Source organism: Heptranchias perlo, chromosome 1 (assembly GCF_035084215.1).
Source record: "Heptranchias perlo isolate sHepPer1 chromosome 1, sHepPer1.hap1, whole genome shotgun sequence".
Taxonomy (NCBI): Eukaryota; Metazoa; Chordata; class Chondrichthyes; order Hexanchiformes; family Hexanchidae; genus Heptranchias; species Heptranchias perlo.
In genome coordinates this window covers 105,493,818-105,510,914 of record NC_090325.1, presented here as the reverse complement: position 1 = coordinate 105,510,914, position 17,097 = coordinate 105,493,818, and the positions used below count along the sequence as shown (strand labels likewise).

Below are 17,097 nucleotides of genomic sequence, written 5' to 3'. Positions count from 1 at the left end.
TCGGTTAGCTGTATCTAGAATGGGGTTCTCTTTGCCTTTGTGTCAGGGGTGTGGTCTAACCTGTTCTGATGCATCCACCTTCTCAAAGAAAGTTGAGTTGGCCTCCTTTGTGGATGTCACAGCTGGTGCTCAGAAACAAATTTGGTGTGGTTTGTTTGATGGCTTCGCGATTCCTCTTTGCAGTGCTAAAATAGGTGGGTCTGTAGACTCTTGTAATTAGAAAAATTCTCTGGGCTGGTTATTCTGCCACTATTCCGACAATATCACGTGGCATGGTGAGTGGAAATCGGGCAGGGAGATCTACCTCCACCTCTCTGCCTATACCAGCACTGACTCCTATTTTACTCCCCCTGACCCTCCCCTATTTTATTCCCCCGAGCCGCCCCTTCACCATCCACCCCCACCCTCCCTCCTGCTGTTAATGATGGTGGGAAGGCAGGGACCAAAAGTGATTCAGGACTGTAACCAGACAATGCAACAATTATTACAAACAGGGCTGTGTATCATGTATAATACACAACTCTGCATTGTTTTCTTTTCAGTACAGTATCTGGAATATTTCCAGAAAGTCGACAAATTTCAATGCTACCCATCGAAAAAGAGGATAGCATGCCGGAAATCCCAAGAAAACTAATATTGAATCGGGGACAGGGACTCGATAAAATTAACATAAGTAAAGCAACAGTAATGAAGATGATAAGAGCACTAAAGAGTGACAAATCCCCAGGACCAGATGGTTTCCATCCCAGGGTTTTAAAGGAAGTAGGTGAGCACATTGCGGATGCCCTAACTATAATCTTTCAAAGTTCTCTAGATTTAGGAACTGTCCCTCTAGATTGGAAAATTGCACGTATCACTCCGCTTTTTAAGAAAGGAGAGAGAGGGAAACCGGGGAATTATAGACCAGTTAGCCTAACATTTGTTGTGGGGAAAATGCTGGAGTCTATAATTAAGGATAGGGTGACTGAACACCTCGAGAATTTTCAGTTAATCAGAGAGACACAGCATGGATTGGTGAAAGGTAGGTCGTGCCTGACAAACCTGATGAATTTTTTGAAGAGGTGACTAAAGTAGTGGACAGGGGAATGTCAATGGATGTTATTTATATGGACTTCCAGAAGGCATTTGATAAGGTCCCACATAAGAGACTGTTAGCTAAGATAGAAGCCCATGGATTCGAGGGAAAATTACGGACTTGGTTAGGAAGTTGGCTGAGCGAAAGGCGACAGAGAGTAGGGGTAATGGGTAGGTACTCACGTTGGCAGGATGTGACTAGTGGAGTCCCGCAGGGATCTGTCTTGGGGCCTCAATTAATCACAATATTTATTAACGACTAAGATGAAGGCATAGAAAGTCTCATATCGAAGTTTGCCGATGACACAAAGATTGGTCATGATGTGGAGATGCCGGTGATGGACTGGGGTTGACAATGGTAAACAATTTTACAACACCAAGTTATAGTCCAACAAATTTATTTTAAATTCCACAAGCTTTCGGAGGCTTCCTCCTTCCTCAGGTGAACGGTGTGGAAATGAAATTTTCGAATCCTTCGCATTTGAAAATCACAGAACAATGCCTGGTGATTACTGCCCGTTGCCAAGGCAATCACAGTGAGCAGACAGAGAGGTGTCACCTAAAAGGCCACCGAATATACAAACCCCCAACAAAAAAAAGAGAGAGAGAGAAGGAAGATAGTCAATGACCCGTTATATTAAAAACAGATAACATTTGTTCGCTGGTGGGGTTACGTGTAGTGTGACATGAACCCAAGATCCCGGTTGAGGCCGTCCTCATGGGTGCGGAACTTGGCTATCAATTTCTGCTCGACGATTTTGCGTTGTCGTGTGTCTCGAAGGCCGCCTTGGAGTATGCTTACCCGAAGGTCGGTGGCTGAATGTCCATGACTGCTGAAGTGTTCCCTGACAGGGAGAGAACCCTCCTGTTTGGCGATTGTTGCGCGGTGTCCGTTCATCCGTTGTCGCAGCGTCTGCATGGTCTCGCCAATGTACCATGCTCTGGGGCATCCTTTCCTGCAACGTATGAGGTAGACAACGTTGGCCGAGTCACAGGAGTATGAACCGTGCACCTGGTGGGTGGTGTCCTCTCGTGTGATGGTGGTATCTGTGTCGATGATCTGGCATGTCTTGCAGAGGTTACCGTGGCAGGGTTGTGTGGTGTCGTGGACGCTGTTCTCCTGAAAGCTGGGTAATTTGCTGCGAACGATGGTTTGTTTGAGGTTGGGTGGCTGTTTAAAGGCGAGTAGTGGAGGTGTGGGGATGGCCATAGCGAGGTGTTCGTCATCGTTGATGACATGTTGAAGGCTGCGGAGAACATGCCGTAGTTTCTCCGCTCCGGGGAAGTACTGGACGACAAAGGGTACTCTGTTGGTTGCGTCCCGTGTTAGTCTTCTGAGGAGGTCTACGCGATTTTTTGCTGTGGCCCGTCGGAACTGTCGATCGATGAGTCGAGCATCATATCCCGTTCTTACTAGGGCGTCTTTCAGCGTCTGTAGGTGTCCATCGCGTTCCTCCTTGTCTGAGCAGACCCTGTGTATTCGCAGGGCCTGTCCATAGGGGATGGCCTCTTTGACGTGGTTAGGGTGGAAGCTGGAAAAGTGGAGCATCGTGAGGTTGTCCGTGGGCTTGCGGTAGAGTGAGGTGCTGAGGTGCCCGTCTTTGATGGAGATTCGTGTGTCCAAGAAAGAAACTGATTCTGAGGAGTAGTCCATGGTGAGCTTGATGGTGGGATGGAACTTGATGATGTTATCGTGTAGTCTCTTTAGTGATTCCTCACCGTGGGTCCATAGAAAGAAAATGTCGTCGATGTATCTGGTGTATAGTGTTGGTTGGAGGTCCTGTGCAGTGAAGAAGTCCAGCTCGAACTCGTGCATGAAAATGTTGGCGTATTGGGGTGCGAATTTGGTCCCCATGGGTGTTCCGTGTGTTTGGGTAAAGAACTGGTTATTGAAGGTGAAGACATTGTGATCCAGGATGAAGCGGATGAGTTGTAGGATGGCGTCTGGAGATTGGCTGTTGTTGGTGTTGAGTATTGATGCTGTCGCATCGATGCCGTCATCGTGGGGGATACTGGTGTATAGTGCCGAGACGTCCATCGTGGTGAGAAGTGTTCCTGGTTCAACAGGTCCGTGGGTACTGAGTTTTTGTAGAAAGTCTGTAGTGTCGCGACAGAAGCTGGGGGTTCCCTGCACGATGGGTTTCAGGATGCCCTCGATGTATCCAGAGAGGTTCTCACACAGGGTTCCGTTGCCTGATACGATAGGACGTCTGGGTGTGTTGGCTTTGTGTATCTTTGGGAGGCAGTAGAAGTCTCCCACGCGGGGAGTACGTGGGATGACAGTGCGTAGGATGTTTTGAAGGTCTGGATCGAAGGTCTTGATCAGTTTGTTGAGCTGGACACACGAATCTCCATCAAAGACCGGCACCTCAGCACCTCACTCTACCGCAAGCCCACGGACAACCTCACGATGCTCCACTTTTCCAGCTTCCACCCTAACCACGTCAAAGAGGCCATCCCCTATGGACAGGCCCTGCGAATACACAGGGTCTGCTCAGACGAGGAGGAACGCGATGGACACCTACAGACGCTGAAAGACGCCCTAGTAAGAACGGGATATGATGCTCGACTCATCGATCGACAGTTCCGACGGGCCACAGCGAAAAATCGCGTAGACCTCCTCAGAAGACTAACACGGGACGCAACCAACAGAGTACCCTTCGTCGTCCAGTACTTCCCCGGAGCGGAGAAACTACGCCATGTTCTCCGCAGCCTTCAACATGTCATCAATGATGACGAACACCTCGCTATGGCCATCCCCACACCTCCACTACTCGCCTTTAAACAGCCACCCAACCTCAAACAAACCATCGTTCGCAGCAAATTACCCAGCTTTCAGGAGAACAGCGTCCACGACACCACACAACCCTGCCACGGTAACCTCTGCAAGACATGCCAGATCATCGACACAGATACCACCATCACACGAGAGGACACCACCCACCAGGTGCACGGTTCATACTCCTGTGACTCGGCCAACGTTGTCTACCTCATACGTTGCAGGAAAGGATGCCCCAGAGCATGGTACATTGGCGAGACCATGCAGACGCTGCGACAACGGATGAACGGACACTGCGCAACAATCGCCAAACAGGAGGGTTCTCTCCCTGTCAGAGAACACTTCAGCAGTCATGGACATTCAGCCACCGACCTTCGGGTAAGCATACTCCAAGGCGGCCTTCGAGACACACGACAACGCAAAATCGTCGAGCAGAAATTGATAGCCAAGTTCCGCACCCATGAGGACGGCCTCAACCGGGATCTTGGGTTCATGTCACACTACACGTAACCCCACCAGCGAACAAATGTTATCTGTTTTTAATATAACGGGTCATTGACTATCTTCCTTCTCTCTCTTTTTTTTTGTTGGGGGTTTGTATATTCGGTGGCCTTTTAGGTGACACCTCTCTGTCTGCTCACTGTGATTGCCTTGGCAACGGGCAGTAATCACCAGGCATTGTTCTGTGATTTTCAAATGCGAAGGATTCGAAAATTTCATTTCCACACCACCTGAGGAAGAAGGAAGCCTCCGAAAGCATGTGGAATTTAAAATAAATTTGTTGGACTATAACTTGGTGTTGTAAAATTGTTTACAAAGATTGGTGGCATTGTAAGCAGTGTAGATGAAAACATAAAATTACAAAGGGATATTGATCGATTAGGTGAATGGGCAAAACTGTGGCAAATGGAATTCAATGTAGACAGATGTGAGGTCATCCACTTTGGATCAAAAAAGGATAGAACAGGGTACTTTCTAAATGGTAAAACGTTAAAAACAGTGGATGTCCAAAGGGACTTAGGGGTACAGGTACATAGATCATTGAAGTGTCATGAACAGGTGCAGAAAATAATCAAGAAGGCAAATGGAATGCTGGCCTTTATATCTAGAGGACCAGAGTACAAGGGGGCAGAAGTTATGCTGCAGCTATACAAAACCCTGGTTAGACCGCACCTGGAGTACCGTGAGCAGTTCTGGGCACCGCACCTTCGGAAGGACATATTGGCCTTGGAGGGAGTGCAGCGTAGGTTTACTAGAATGATACCCGGACTTCAAGGGTTAAGTTACGAGGAGAGATTGCACAAATGGGGGTTGTATTCTCTGGAGTTTCGAAGGTTAAGGGGTGATCTGATCGAAGTTTATAAGATATTAAGGGGATCAGATAGGGTGGATAGAGAGAAACTATTTCTGCTGGTTGGGGATTTTAGGAGTAGGGGGCACAGTCTAAAAATTAGAGCCAGACCTTTCAGGAGCGAGATTAGAAAACATTTCTACATTGATACTAGCTCAATTGCTAAATTTAAATCTGAGATAGATAGCTTTTTGGCAACCATAGATATTAAGGGATATGGGCCAAAGGCAGGTATATGGAGTTAGATCACAGATCAGCCACGATCTTATCAAATGGCGGAGCAGGCACGAGGGGCTGAATGGCCTACTCCTGTTCCTATGTTCCTATCGCTATCCCCACTGCTTTGAATCCTTCTCTGTGACAAGTGCCGTTCAGCCAATGAATCATGGGGCAGAAATTTGTCTTGGGCACAAAGCGGGCGGTTGCGAATCGACTGCCCGTTATACTCCCCGCCCATTAAACTCCTCCCCGCCGGTTAATCGGCGGGGGGGGGCATATAATGGGCGGGGTGTATAACGGGTGGTTGGAGTATTTTGGGCGGGTGTATAATTGGGGGGAGTATATCGGGCAGGGTGTATATCGGGCAGGGTGTATATCGGGCAGGGTGTATATCGGGCAGGGTGTATATCGGGCAGGGTGTATATTGGGCAGGGTGTATATCGGGGGTGGAGAGTATATCGGGCCGGTGTATAATTGGGAGAATATCAAGCGGGGAGTATATCGGGCGGGTGTATAATTGGGAGTATAACGGGCGGGGAGTATATCGGGCGGGTGTACATTGGGCGGGGGGTATATCGGGTGGGTGTATAATTGGGGGGAGAATAACGGGCGGGGAGTATAACGGGCGGGGAGTATAACGGGCGGGGAGTATAACGGGCGGGGAGTATATCGGGCGGGGTGTATAACGGGCGGGGTGTATAACGGGCGGGGTGTATAACGGGCGGGGAGTATATCGGGCGGGGAGTATATCGGGCGGGGAGTATAACGGGCGGGGTGTATAACGGGCGGGGTGTATAACGGGCGGGGTGTATAACGGGCGGGGAGTATATCGGGCGGGGTGTATAACGGGCAGGGAGTATAACGGGTGGGGAGTATATCGGGCGGGTGTATAATTGGGGGGAGAATATCGGGCGGGGAGTATAACGGGCAGGTAGTATATCAGGCGGGTGTATAATTGGGGGGGTGTATATCGGGCAGGTTGTATATCAGGTGGGTGTATAATTGGGGGGGGTGTATATCGGGCAGGTTGTATATCGGGCGGGGAGTATAACGGGCGGGGAGTATAACGGGCGGGGAGTATAACGGGCGGGGTGTATATCGGGCGGGGAGTATAACGGGCGGGTAGTATATCAGGCGGGTGTATAATTGGGGGGTGTATATCGGGCAGGGTGTATATCGGGCAGGGTGTATATCAGGCGGGGAGTATAACGGGCGGGGAGTATAACGGGCGGGGAGTATAACGGGCGGGGAGTATAACGGGCAGGGTGTATATCGGGCGGGGAGTATAACGGGCGGGTAGTATATCAGGCGGGTGTATAATTGGGGGGTGTATATCGGGCAGGGTGTTTATCGGGCGGGGAGTATATCAGGCGGGGAGTATATGGGGAGTATATCAGGCGGGTGTATAATTGGGGGGTGTATATTGGGCAGAGAGTATAACGGGCAGGATGTATAACAGGCGGGTGGTGTAACGGGCGGGGAGTGTAATGGGGGTCCGATGCGTTACCACCCGTTTCGATGCCACCTAAGATCAATTTCTACCCCATAACATTTATATCACCAAGAATACAGACCTATCAGAGGCCACTGTGGGCCCTGGCTCAATTTCTAGTGGAGTTGAAATGCTGGAAGCTGCCCAATAGGCCAAAATACATTGATTCAAACAACATATGGTTTTGATATTAAAAGAGCACAGCATGTTTCGTTACCATAAAATTATGTTAGGGCTTTATGGCAAGCAATTGAAAATTATTTTTATAGACATTACTGATGAAATTGCATTAATGATGCAAGACTGAGGCGGATGTGGTTTGCATGCCGACATTTCCTTCAGCAAAGTCTCACAGGGACTGCAAACAGCCACTTTGATGTTCTGTGAACGTTAATGTCATCGATGCACACAGAAAGCAAACTGTAAACAACCCTGGAGACCGAGTGCTGCCTTTAGTACCAGTATTTATTTTTGTTCATTATTCAGTGCCTGCAATCTGTAGCCATATTCACAACACATAGCTGACAGGCTCTGCAAACCACTGTTTATTTATCAAAGAAAAGTGGCAACATTTTTTTTGTGTGTAATGGCCCATCATGTTCGAAGTGACAGCTTGCTAAGTTGCAAGCTGAACTTAGGGAAGCGACAGCCTTTTTTGCAAACTAATGATATCACAGATCTAATCTTCGATGCCGCTTCAACTTTTAGGTTGGTTTCTATGAAAAGGCAACATTATTTTTATTGATTTGCCAGTTATTTTTTTGAAAGGCTACTTAGCATTGTTTGGATTTGCTTCTATTAAATATACAGTCGACTGGGATGTGGTTTCTGGGGCATTCCTTTTTAAGGGTCAGTTTTCAGGTGTCTAATTGACCTCTCCCTCCTATTTTCATCAGTACTGACAAGTTTTGCTTAATGGGGAGAGTTGTTTAAATGGGATAATTTTATTTCCCCCGGAACATCCCAGTGAATAGGCTGCAAATAAATTTGGATGGTTAAAATAGGCTGGAACATGTAAGAGAGATTGTACTCTATTGTGTGACACTGTAGTTTAGGTTATATCGGAGACTTGTAAAACATTGCAGTTCAGGCCAGAGCTTTTGTTTTTGTGAGCCACATAGGTGGGTACCATGGAACTTTGGGGGCCATATATAAAGTTTAAATCCATGCTTCGTTTAATTAGTCTCAAGTTGCTCACATGAGTAGATCATGGTATTTCAATTTAGGATTGTCTACAAATAAACTAAAAGCACTAAAATCCATGGGGTCAATTTTCGGATGGCCGAGCGGGTGCGTTCGTGGCGGGAGGGCTCCGAAAATTGGGGATTCCTGGAGCGGGTCCGGAGCCCGGCTCCAACCCGCCCACTTCCGGGTTCCCCACTGACGCGAATCGCATGCGGGGCTCCCATCGCCAATCAAAGCCGGCGGGATCCCACTTAAGATCATTATCTGGGTACTTGAGATCGTTTACAGACCTCATTAGTTGGAGATTTTAGGAGGATTTGGATTTTGAACTACCCAGAGTGTGTTTACCATGCTGGGGGAAACACTCTCTGTTTAAACAGATGTGTTGCAGCCAGCAGCCAGTGGCAGCTGCAAAGGTCCATTTAACAGGTGCGGGGTAAACCCTCATTCATTGCAGCAGGGAACTCTGTCACCTCAGACAAAGTTTTGCCTACCACACCATTGTCTCCACACTCCAAATGATTAAATCATACCCTAGACTCTGCTGTCCAAACACATTTACCTACTTTGTGGACCCCCTCACACTCACACCGTCAGGATGTGGGTGGGTTCCATTGCTGCATTCATCACTCCATTGGAGGACGAGCAACATCACCAGCCTCCCCAGGCACGCCGTCCACCTCCGCCACATGGAGCTACACAACACAGTGCTGCACAACAGGCACCTGCACAAAGTAGTCGTGCAAATACACATACACCCACTGTAGGGTGACCCAATGGGTGGCATCAAGGGTCTTCATGGAGAACCTCATGAAAGGGCATTATTGCACAAGCCAATCAAGAATGGCCAAGACGTGGCAGTGATGGTGACAATATAATATGTAATGTGAGTTGATCAGAAATCAAATACAAGTAAAAACCATGACAAACCCTCAAACACCCTTGTGCATCCCCTTCATGCTCACGACACGTTTGCCTTACGCTTCCTACTCCACATATGTGATGCATGCCCTGTGGCTGCAGCACAGGTAGTGGCAGGTTGGGTGAGGCTGGCCGTGAAAGAGATGAATCAGAGGATGAGTATGAGACAGAGCCATGAGATTGTATGAGGATTGGGTTGAGTGGTAGTGGTGGGATGAGTACTGGCGAGGTGAGTAAGTGCAGGTAAGATGAGGATGAGCTTTGAGTGGGTATGAGGAGTGATGTGAGAGAGTAGTGTTGGCAGTGCAGAAGGAGATGTGGGGTGGGGGCGGTGATGTGGCAGACGGAGTGTAGGGGAATGAGTAAGTGTACTCACTTCGGCTGACCTACTTAGGTCATTGAAGCGCCTCCTGCACTGTATGCAGGTGCGTGATATGTTGGTGGTGCTGGTGATCTCCTCTGCCACCTCGAGCCAGGCCTTCATGGTGGCAGAGGCAGGCCACTTCCTTCCATTCACCGGGGAGAAGATCTCTGTCCTCCCCCTCCTCCTCACCCCATCCAGTAGGACCTGGAGTGAGGCATCATTAAACCTGGGAGCAGCCTTCCCCCTGGGCTGCTCCATGCTGTAATTTTGGCTCCTTTCTGCAGCATCAGTCAGTGGAGGACTTCCCCTTTAAATAGGGCTCCTCCAGCTGACAGCCTTTGATGCGGGTGCGCAGTCCGCCTGCTGCGCAGCTTTCCAGCGCAAAACCCGGAAGCCAAGGTAAGTGGCTTCAATTTACTTATGATGTGGAGATGCCGGTGATGGACTGGGGTGGACAATGTAAGGAATCTTACAACACCAGGTTATAGTCCAACAGTTTTATTTGAAATCACAAGCTTTCGGAGTTTACCTCCAGTCACCTGACGAAGGAGGTAAGCTCCGAAAGCTTGTGATTTTCAAATAAAACTGTTGGACTATAACCTGGTGTTGTAAGACTCCTTCAATTTACTTACGATCGCGTGAGGAACCCACCAATTTTACTGGGCGGGTTACCCACGCTGACAACCCACCTCCCTCCTAATATCAGGCCCCATTTGTTCCAAACCACTCGATCCACAAAATTCAAGTATCAAACATAATATAATTGGTTCTGACAAAAGATCTTCGACCTGAAATGTTAACTCTGTTTCTCTCTCCACAGATGCTGCCTGACTTGCTGAGTATTTCCAGCATTTTCTGTTTTTATTTCAGATTTCCAGCATCCACAGTATTTTGCTTTTGATAATATAATTGGTTTAGACTATAAGAAACATAATGCCATCACATGTAAACTTAACAGCACTAAAAAAAAAACTGGATGTAATATTTGAAAGTTGAGCTGAAAGTACAGAAGTATAAAAGATAGCAGCTGCTTTAAACTTCAGAACAAAGGCACAGTTAGGGACGGTAACCAGACAATGCATTGAATATTACAAACAGGGGCTCCCTGTGCATCACGTACAATACACAACTCTGCACTGCTTTCTTTTCATTACCGTACCTGGAACACTTACAGAAAGTTGACAAGTTTCAATGCGACCCATCGCTATCCCACACCCCTTTGAACCCTTTTCTGCATGACCAACACCGTTCAGCTGATGGGTTACTATTGCAAACTTGCAAGGAACCAGCAAATAATAAAATATGAGGACAAGTAGGAATACCCCTGTCTGTCAAATAACTCTGCAGGTTTCTGTTTTTAAGACAGCCTGCCAGATAATACTGCAGTTTGGGCTATATGAGAGAGACTTTGTAGTTATAACATGTTTTAAGGTTTTCAGTCCAGTTTAGGTTTGCACACAGATCTCTCTTTAAACTTGACCCAGTGGCTTGATTCAATGCAGTAAACATGGCCACTGCATGACTGGTTATGGTAGTGTAGGGGTTATGTTACTGAACTAATAATCCAAAGGTCTAAACTAATAACCCAGAGATCGTGAGTTCAAATCCCACCATGGCAGTTTTCAGAATTTGAATTCAGTTTTTAAAAAAAAATTGGGAATAAAAAAAAGCTGATATCAGTAAAAGTGACTGTGAAGCTGTTGGATTTTAGTAAAAACCCAACTGGTTCACTAATGTCCTTTAGGGAAGGAAAACCTGCTGTCTTTATCCGGTCTGACCTATATGTGACTCCAGTCCCACAACAGCCCCTCAGTTGTATCAAACCACTGCAAAGAATACAGCCTGCAGCGATTCAAGAAGATAGCCCAACACCACGTCTCAGGGCAACGAGAGATGAGCAATAAATGCCAGCCTTTCCAGTAAAGCCCACATTCTGAGAATAATTCTTTAAAAAAAAAATGCAGCAAAGTAATTTAAATAATGGTATGATAGTTTCCTGAATCAGGTTTATATACATCACCACAAAAATTTAAAGAGGTTCAAATCTCGAAAGTGTGTGCAAGGTGTGGAAAATAAGTTGTGAATGTCTGTCACTGTTTCATTCCAGTTTTTGACTGACAGTGTTCTACTTTCTTTCCACAGTGTATTGTATGGAAATAAAATCACAGAGCTGCCTAAAGGCCTCTTCGAAGGGCTCTTCTCTCTGCAGTTACTGTAAGTATGCTTAGCCAGTTCATGTATAATAGATTGGGAAAGAAAAACACAAGACACTTGATGCTAGCTACGCTTCTACAGTTCCTGAAACTAAAGATAATGGACTCGATTTTAATTCTCCCACCCCCCCCCCCCCCACCCCACCAACCTGGCAGAAACCAGGCGGATGGGCAGTTAAAATGGAACGGGGGACATACCATTCTTTTCTGACCCGATAGGGGCAATTATAACACCCAGGATAGGCAGGGGTTAAATTCATAAAAATGGAAAACTCGACCCCAACCTCCTGCGAGCGCGCCTACTTCTGGTTTAACTTGGGCGGGTTGGGGGGTGGGCGAGTAACCCGCTCTCGAGAGGCGGGTCAGTAATTTAAATATATTAATCAGGCCTAAGATTTTAGTAGCCATTTGGATTTAACAGCTTCAGGTCCGGTTTCCCAGGGATCGGGAAACCCGACAGCTAAAGGGAGGCAAGAACGGCCGGATCCAGCAGGTAAGTGCTTTTCCAGCTCTGCTTGTGGGCCAGGAGGAGCAAGAGCGCTTCCCCCCCAGACCCCCAAGCTAACCTGCTGCGATCTCTCTCCCCAGCGCTCTGCTGATTTCCCCCTCCCCCCGCGATCTGCCGACCCCCTCCCCCCGCGATCTCCACAGCGCCCTCCCCGGCGATCTGCCGACCCCCTCCCCCCGCGAGCTCCGCACCGCCCTCCCCGGCGATCCCCGCACCGCCCTCCCCGGCGATCTGCCGACCCCCTCCCCCCGCGAGCTCCGCACCGCCCTCCCCGGCGATCTCACACCGCCCTCCCCAGAGATTTTAACAGCCAGGCAGCCGCTTCCTGCCGACTTCCCGGGCTGGCAAACCGCACATTTTGTCATGTTCCCACCTAGAAGTTAAAATTGAGCCCCGTAGGTTAGTTGTCTTTAGGAATTCAACATAATTCTATATACACACTGCATATGTGCAAATGAGTTTGTGGTTTTAATCATGAAGGGAAGAATTGTTTTCCAGCTTTAGTATTAGGCTCCAGGCACTGCAGGACAGATAGTGCAGTATTCATAATATCATTAGAAACACTTCAGAATTAAAGAAAAATAGCTGGGCTTGGTTAGAACATCTCTCATTCTAGGGAGTCTCTCGTGTCATGTAGAAAACCAATCTAGGTTTGATCAGTGCTGTACAGGACAAAACCATTCAACCGCAGATGTAAATTCCATCAGTATTGACTCCTCCCTTCAACCTGCAGATCCTCAGCTTGTGCTTCATCTTCCATGGGGACAGTTGATACTATCAGTTCAATATTTAAAGGGATTGGGTATCGGAATTGCAAATTATTTTGTGGAAGCCAAGGGATCTTATGTTAAGCGTTCAAGCACGTGATATTCAGTGTACATATGATAAGGCTCAGTTAAAATTCAGAAGCACCTTGTTGTGATCCGAGCAAAAACAAAACCCATCCAAACTATTGAGCCCTGATTTTAACCCCTCGCACTCAATGAGAATGGAGCCAGTGGGGGTTAAAATCGGGGCAGAGCTCTTGCGTCTGTGTTTGCAGTGAACTCCCGCCTGCTGCCATTTTAACTCCTGGGTTTCGAGAGATGTCAGATGTGCTTGCAGCAGGCAAGCGAGGGCCACAAATATGCAAAAGTCCGTGTCCTATGATGCAGTTCGGACCCCAATGCCATTTTAACCTGAGTCGTGCTGAGTGCCAGAGACACCAGCGAAAGTTGGCGGCAAGCAGCTGCCAGGCCAGAAGAGGCTCAGAAAAGTTAGTAAAATTATATATTTATTGTTTTCCTTGTGGGCCGGGACAAGCAGGATTTCTCCTCCAGGCCCCAGAGGGAAATCTAGGGCCTCCTCTGCCCTAGGCTTCCCTCCCCCTCCTCCTCCCCAAACCGAGATTGCTTCCAGACCCTCCTCACCACTTAATGTTGGGGATCGTTCCCTCCTGCCACACGAAATTGCACTCCTGCCTGCCAGCCAGGTTGCAATTCCCACCGGGTTCAGGCGGGAGTCTGACTTGGAATATTAAAACGGGCCAGGCCTCACACCGGCACTGTCATTGGCGTTTCCTGCCCACCCCAGCTCCCACATGCTGCACTCATCCTGACTTAAAATCGGGGTTTGGATTTTGCTTGCTCCTTCAAGATACAAATCCACTGAAGTCTGCACTTTGGTCTTTCATGTCAGTCTTTTTTTTTAGAAACTGTAACTGCTTAATGGTAAGTCCAAGTGGTGTTTCATTTCTTAACAAATCAATGAAGCTTGAGCAGGCCTGTTGACTGCAGAGTCAGTAAAATCAACACAAAACATTAGGGGTGAGCATTCTGAGAAATTCAGGCTTCGGAATCGGACTGCCGGAAACATATCCCTTAACCATAAGGACTCTAAAGGCTTGCTCCAGGATGCTGCAGAATAAAGGGTGTATCCTGTAGAGAATGTTGGTTCGGGGTCAAAGCACTTTTATTTCCAGTGAGTTTGTACAGTACACACAAAGCAAGCGTGGAGAATTTGTGGAATCTAGTTTCTCAATCTCCGTCGGTGATCCTTTTGTAGAAGCTGTCATATTTGCTGACCCCGGCACTATTGGATGCCTTAGTTTCAGCTCTGCGATGTGTGAAAGAATTTGATATGTTTATCACACACTGTCAAAGCAAGCAGCAGGAATGAAGATGCACCATTGCCAGGCCTGGCTGAAGAGAAAATGGATGCATTTAGCTACTTTAAACAGCAGTAGCATTCCAGCACAGATTATAGGAGAATCACGGGGCACTCTGCTTGCACAGAGTATTGAGCTTAGAAAATACCGTTCATCTGGTTAATTAAAAGCATTTAATGCCAGGGCTGAGTTTTGGTGGGCACCCTGTGTGTGAATATGGGAGGCCAGTGATTCGTGATGGTGATATGCATCGTTACCCACAGGGGCATCGCCTCAAAACTTTTTTTTCCTTTCAATTTCATCGCCTTTAGCTGGGAGGGTGGATCATTTCAAGCTATGGTTACATTATCAGCACAGTGATAAGCCAATAGTAGGTGTGTTTGGAACAGGGTGAGATGACTGACCGTGCCACTGTGAGATGAAATATCTTCGTATGTTTAGATACTCAATCTAGCAGCACAGCTGGGAATCCTGTACTGAATGAACATTTTACTAGAAGGCAGGCAAATACTGCTGGACTCAATTTGCAGGACTACGTGGTACAAACTTGAACCAGCTCTTGGCTGGTCTAATGAATGGGATGCCTTGACTAACGGGAGGACTCACAAAAGAGGTGGCCCAATCTCCTGCAGATACATTGTCAGACTAAAATGAAGGGATATTGATGATAATAAGAGAGCAGTGGAGCAGCATTGGTTGTGAAGGAAACCACGTAGCAGCGGCTTGGCAGTGGGATGGAGGCAGGGAGTTTGGGGACAGAAATAAGTGGGGGAAAATTGTGTTTGAAATGTTTTGAAAGATGTATACGCTGTTTAAGGTACCTTGAGAATGAGTGTAGTGAACAATTTAGATTAGAACTAATTGATGCATTTTAAACCCAAACTATAAACCAACAAAAGTGAATTGTGCACTCTAGTTTCTAAACAACAGTGAAACCAAGAAAATGCCACACAAATAGAGCACCTCTCAAACTGTGCAGTACCTTAGGAGCTGGAAAATTGGAATTGACATAGGTGTGGTGTATAGAATATTTGCCATGGAGAGATTAATTACAGATGTGGTTGCTATATTAGTACATTCTTCTCCCACAAAGATATGCCAAACAAGCCTTCCCACCATAGAAGAATGTATCATCCTTCAGTTCGCTAGTCTGGGCAAGCTATTTGCTTTTGTTTTATAAAAAGACCAAAAGTACAGAACATTGTACATCTTTCCAAAGCAATTCTCCTGGAATGTGTCATATGCAATGAGCCACTTGTGGTTTGGCTGATGGTTGGCAGTGACGTTCCAACTATTGGAAGTCCTGTCACTGGTAAGTGTAAGAGAGTGGAATAAAGTTTAGCAAAAGACTAGCTTCCGTTGACATTACATTCATTGCAGTTCTCAGACATGATCTGCGATGAACTTGAGTTACCTGGAGATTATGAGTAAGAACACAATCTGTCACGATGTGCAACATTAAAAAAAAAGGTCAGGACCTGGTTTTAAGGAGATTTAATATTCTACAGAAGTCTTTCATTTGTATTCTGTAGATAGCAATCCTAGTTTTCTCACAGAATGGGGCAAGAAGAGGGGAAATGAAATGCCTACTGGCATGTGCTAGAGGATATCTGATTTCCAAATCCTTCTAGATACAGTAGGTTTTTATAAGATATTCTGTAGGATATTTTTGGCGAAGAAATGGGAAATTTCCATTGAGGTTCTGTGCCTTAGAATTCCTAAAATAACTGACAGACTTGGTAAACCGTAGGAGGAAGCAAATCCATGAATGAGTAGTAGTTGCATAATTAATGATTTGCATAGTTTACACTTGCATTAACCTTTACTTGTCACATTAATTAAACTTCGGTTATTGAGGGCATTTGTGAGACCAGCAGAAGAATGTTGAGCTTTAATTGGTTTTACCTGCACAAGCAAGAAAAGGACTCCTGCACATTGTGAGAGAGGAAACAAGAGGAAGAAGAGTATCACTGTGGTTTATGTCAGTCTGAAAAGTCAGGGGAGCTTGTCTGCAATGTTCAGTTTTATGCTGCAAACTTTCAATTGAAATCTCCAACGGACTTGTTTTGAAATATAACTGCTCAGGAGACAAAACCTCCTTGTGTAAGTTTTTTCGGTTCCTCCTAGCCTGCAATAGTAATTCACTACAGAAAGCTACATTTTCTTTTGTACAATTCAGATCAGAAGATAATGGGTATTTTTGAAAAGTTTCAGGAAGGGCCATCCAGGTTAGCCCCAGCAGCAGCAACATAGATTGAAACACAGAGCCTGACACTTGCTTTTGGCTCAATGAAATTGGCATGATTTTTGAAACATGCTTTAACTATTAGATGGCAGACTTGGTGGAAGCAGTGTGCTGTTCTGTGAGAGAGCTCAGAACTGTGAACTAGCAGCCAGGCATAAAGCTACATTGGTAATAGACATGGAGAAAGAAGCAGACCTCACTTGTTTTGTTTCAAAGGAGGCAATTTTAACCTAACCCTCTCGTCGGGATACTGACGAGATCGGGTGCAATGCTGGTTTTACTCCCCACCTGTTGAAGTCATTGGGGGAGAGTAATATTGGGCGGGTGTAAAACCCGTGTTCCATCCAATCCTGTTAGTTTCCCGTCGGGCAGGTTAGGTTAGAATTGCCCCCAAAATGTCACGCATTTTAATGTAATACACTCTATAAAGTGAACAATACTCTGTGGGGGTAATTTTGACTTTGTGCGACAGTGTAAAACGGGCAACAGCGAATCGGCAGCCCATTTTCCATCTCTCCCAATTTTTGTTTCCATTGAAGTCATCGGGAGAGATGTAAAACAGGCTGCCGACTCGTTATCACCCATTTTACACTATTGCAC

At 46.7% G+C, this 17,097-nt stretch overlaps 1 protein-coding gene across 2 annotated transcripts in view; it reads left to right on the top strand.

Moving 5' to 3' along the window:
- Positions 1-17,097, top strand: part of slit2 (slit homolog 2 (Drosophila)) — a 433,881-nt gene that overhangs the window by 290,931 nt on the left and 125,853 nt on the right. For both annotated transcript variants that reach the window (XM_067989278.1, XM_067989268.1), the window contains exon 12: positions 11,528-11,599. In XM_067989278.1, the coding sequence (XP_067845379.1) occupies positions 11,528-11,599 (72 nt within the window). The remainder of the gene's footprint in view (positions 1-11,527; positions 11,600-17,097) is intronic.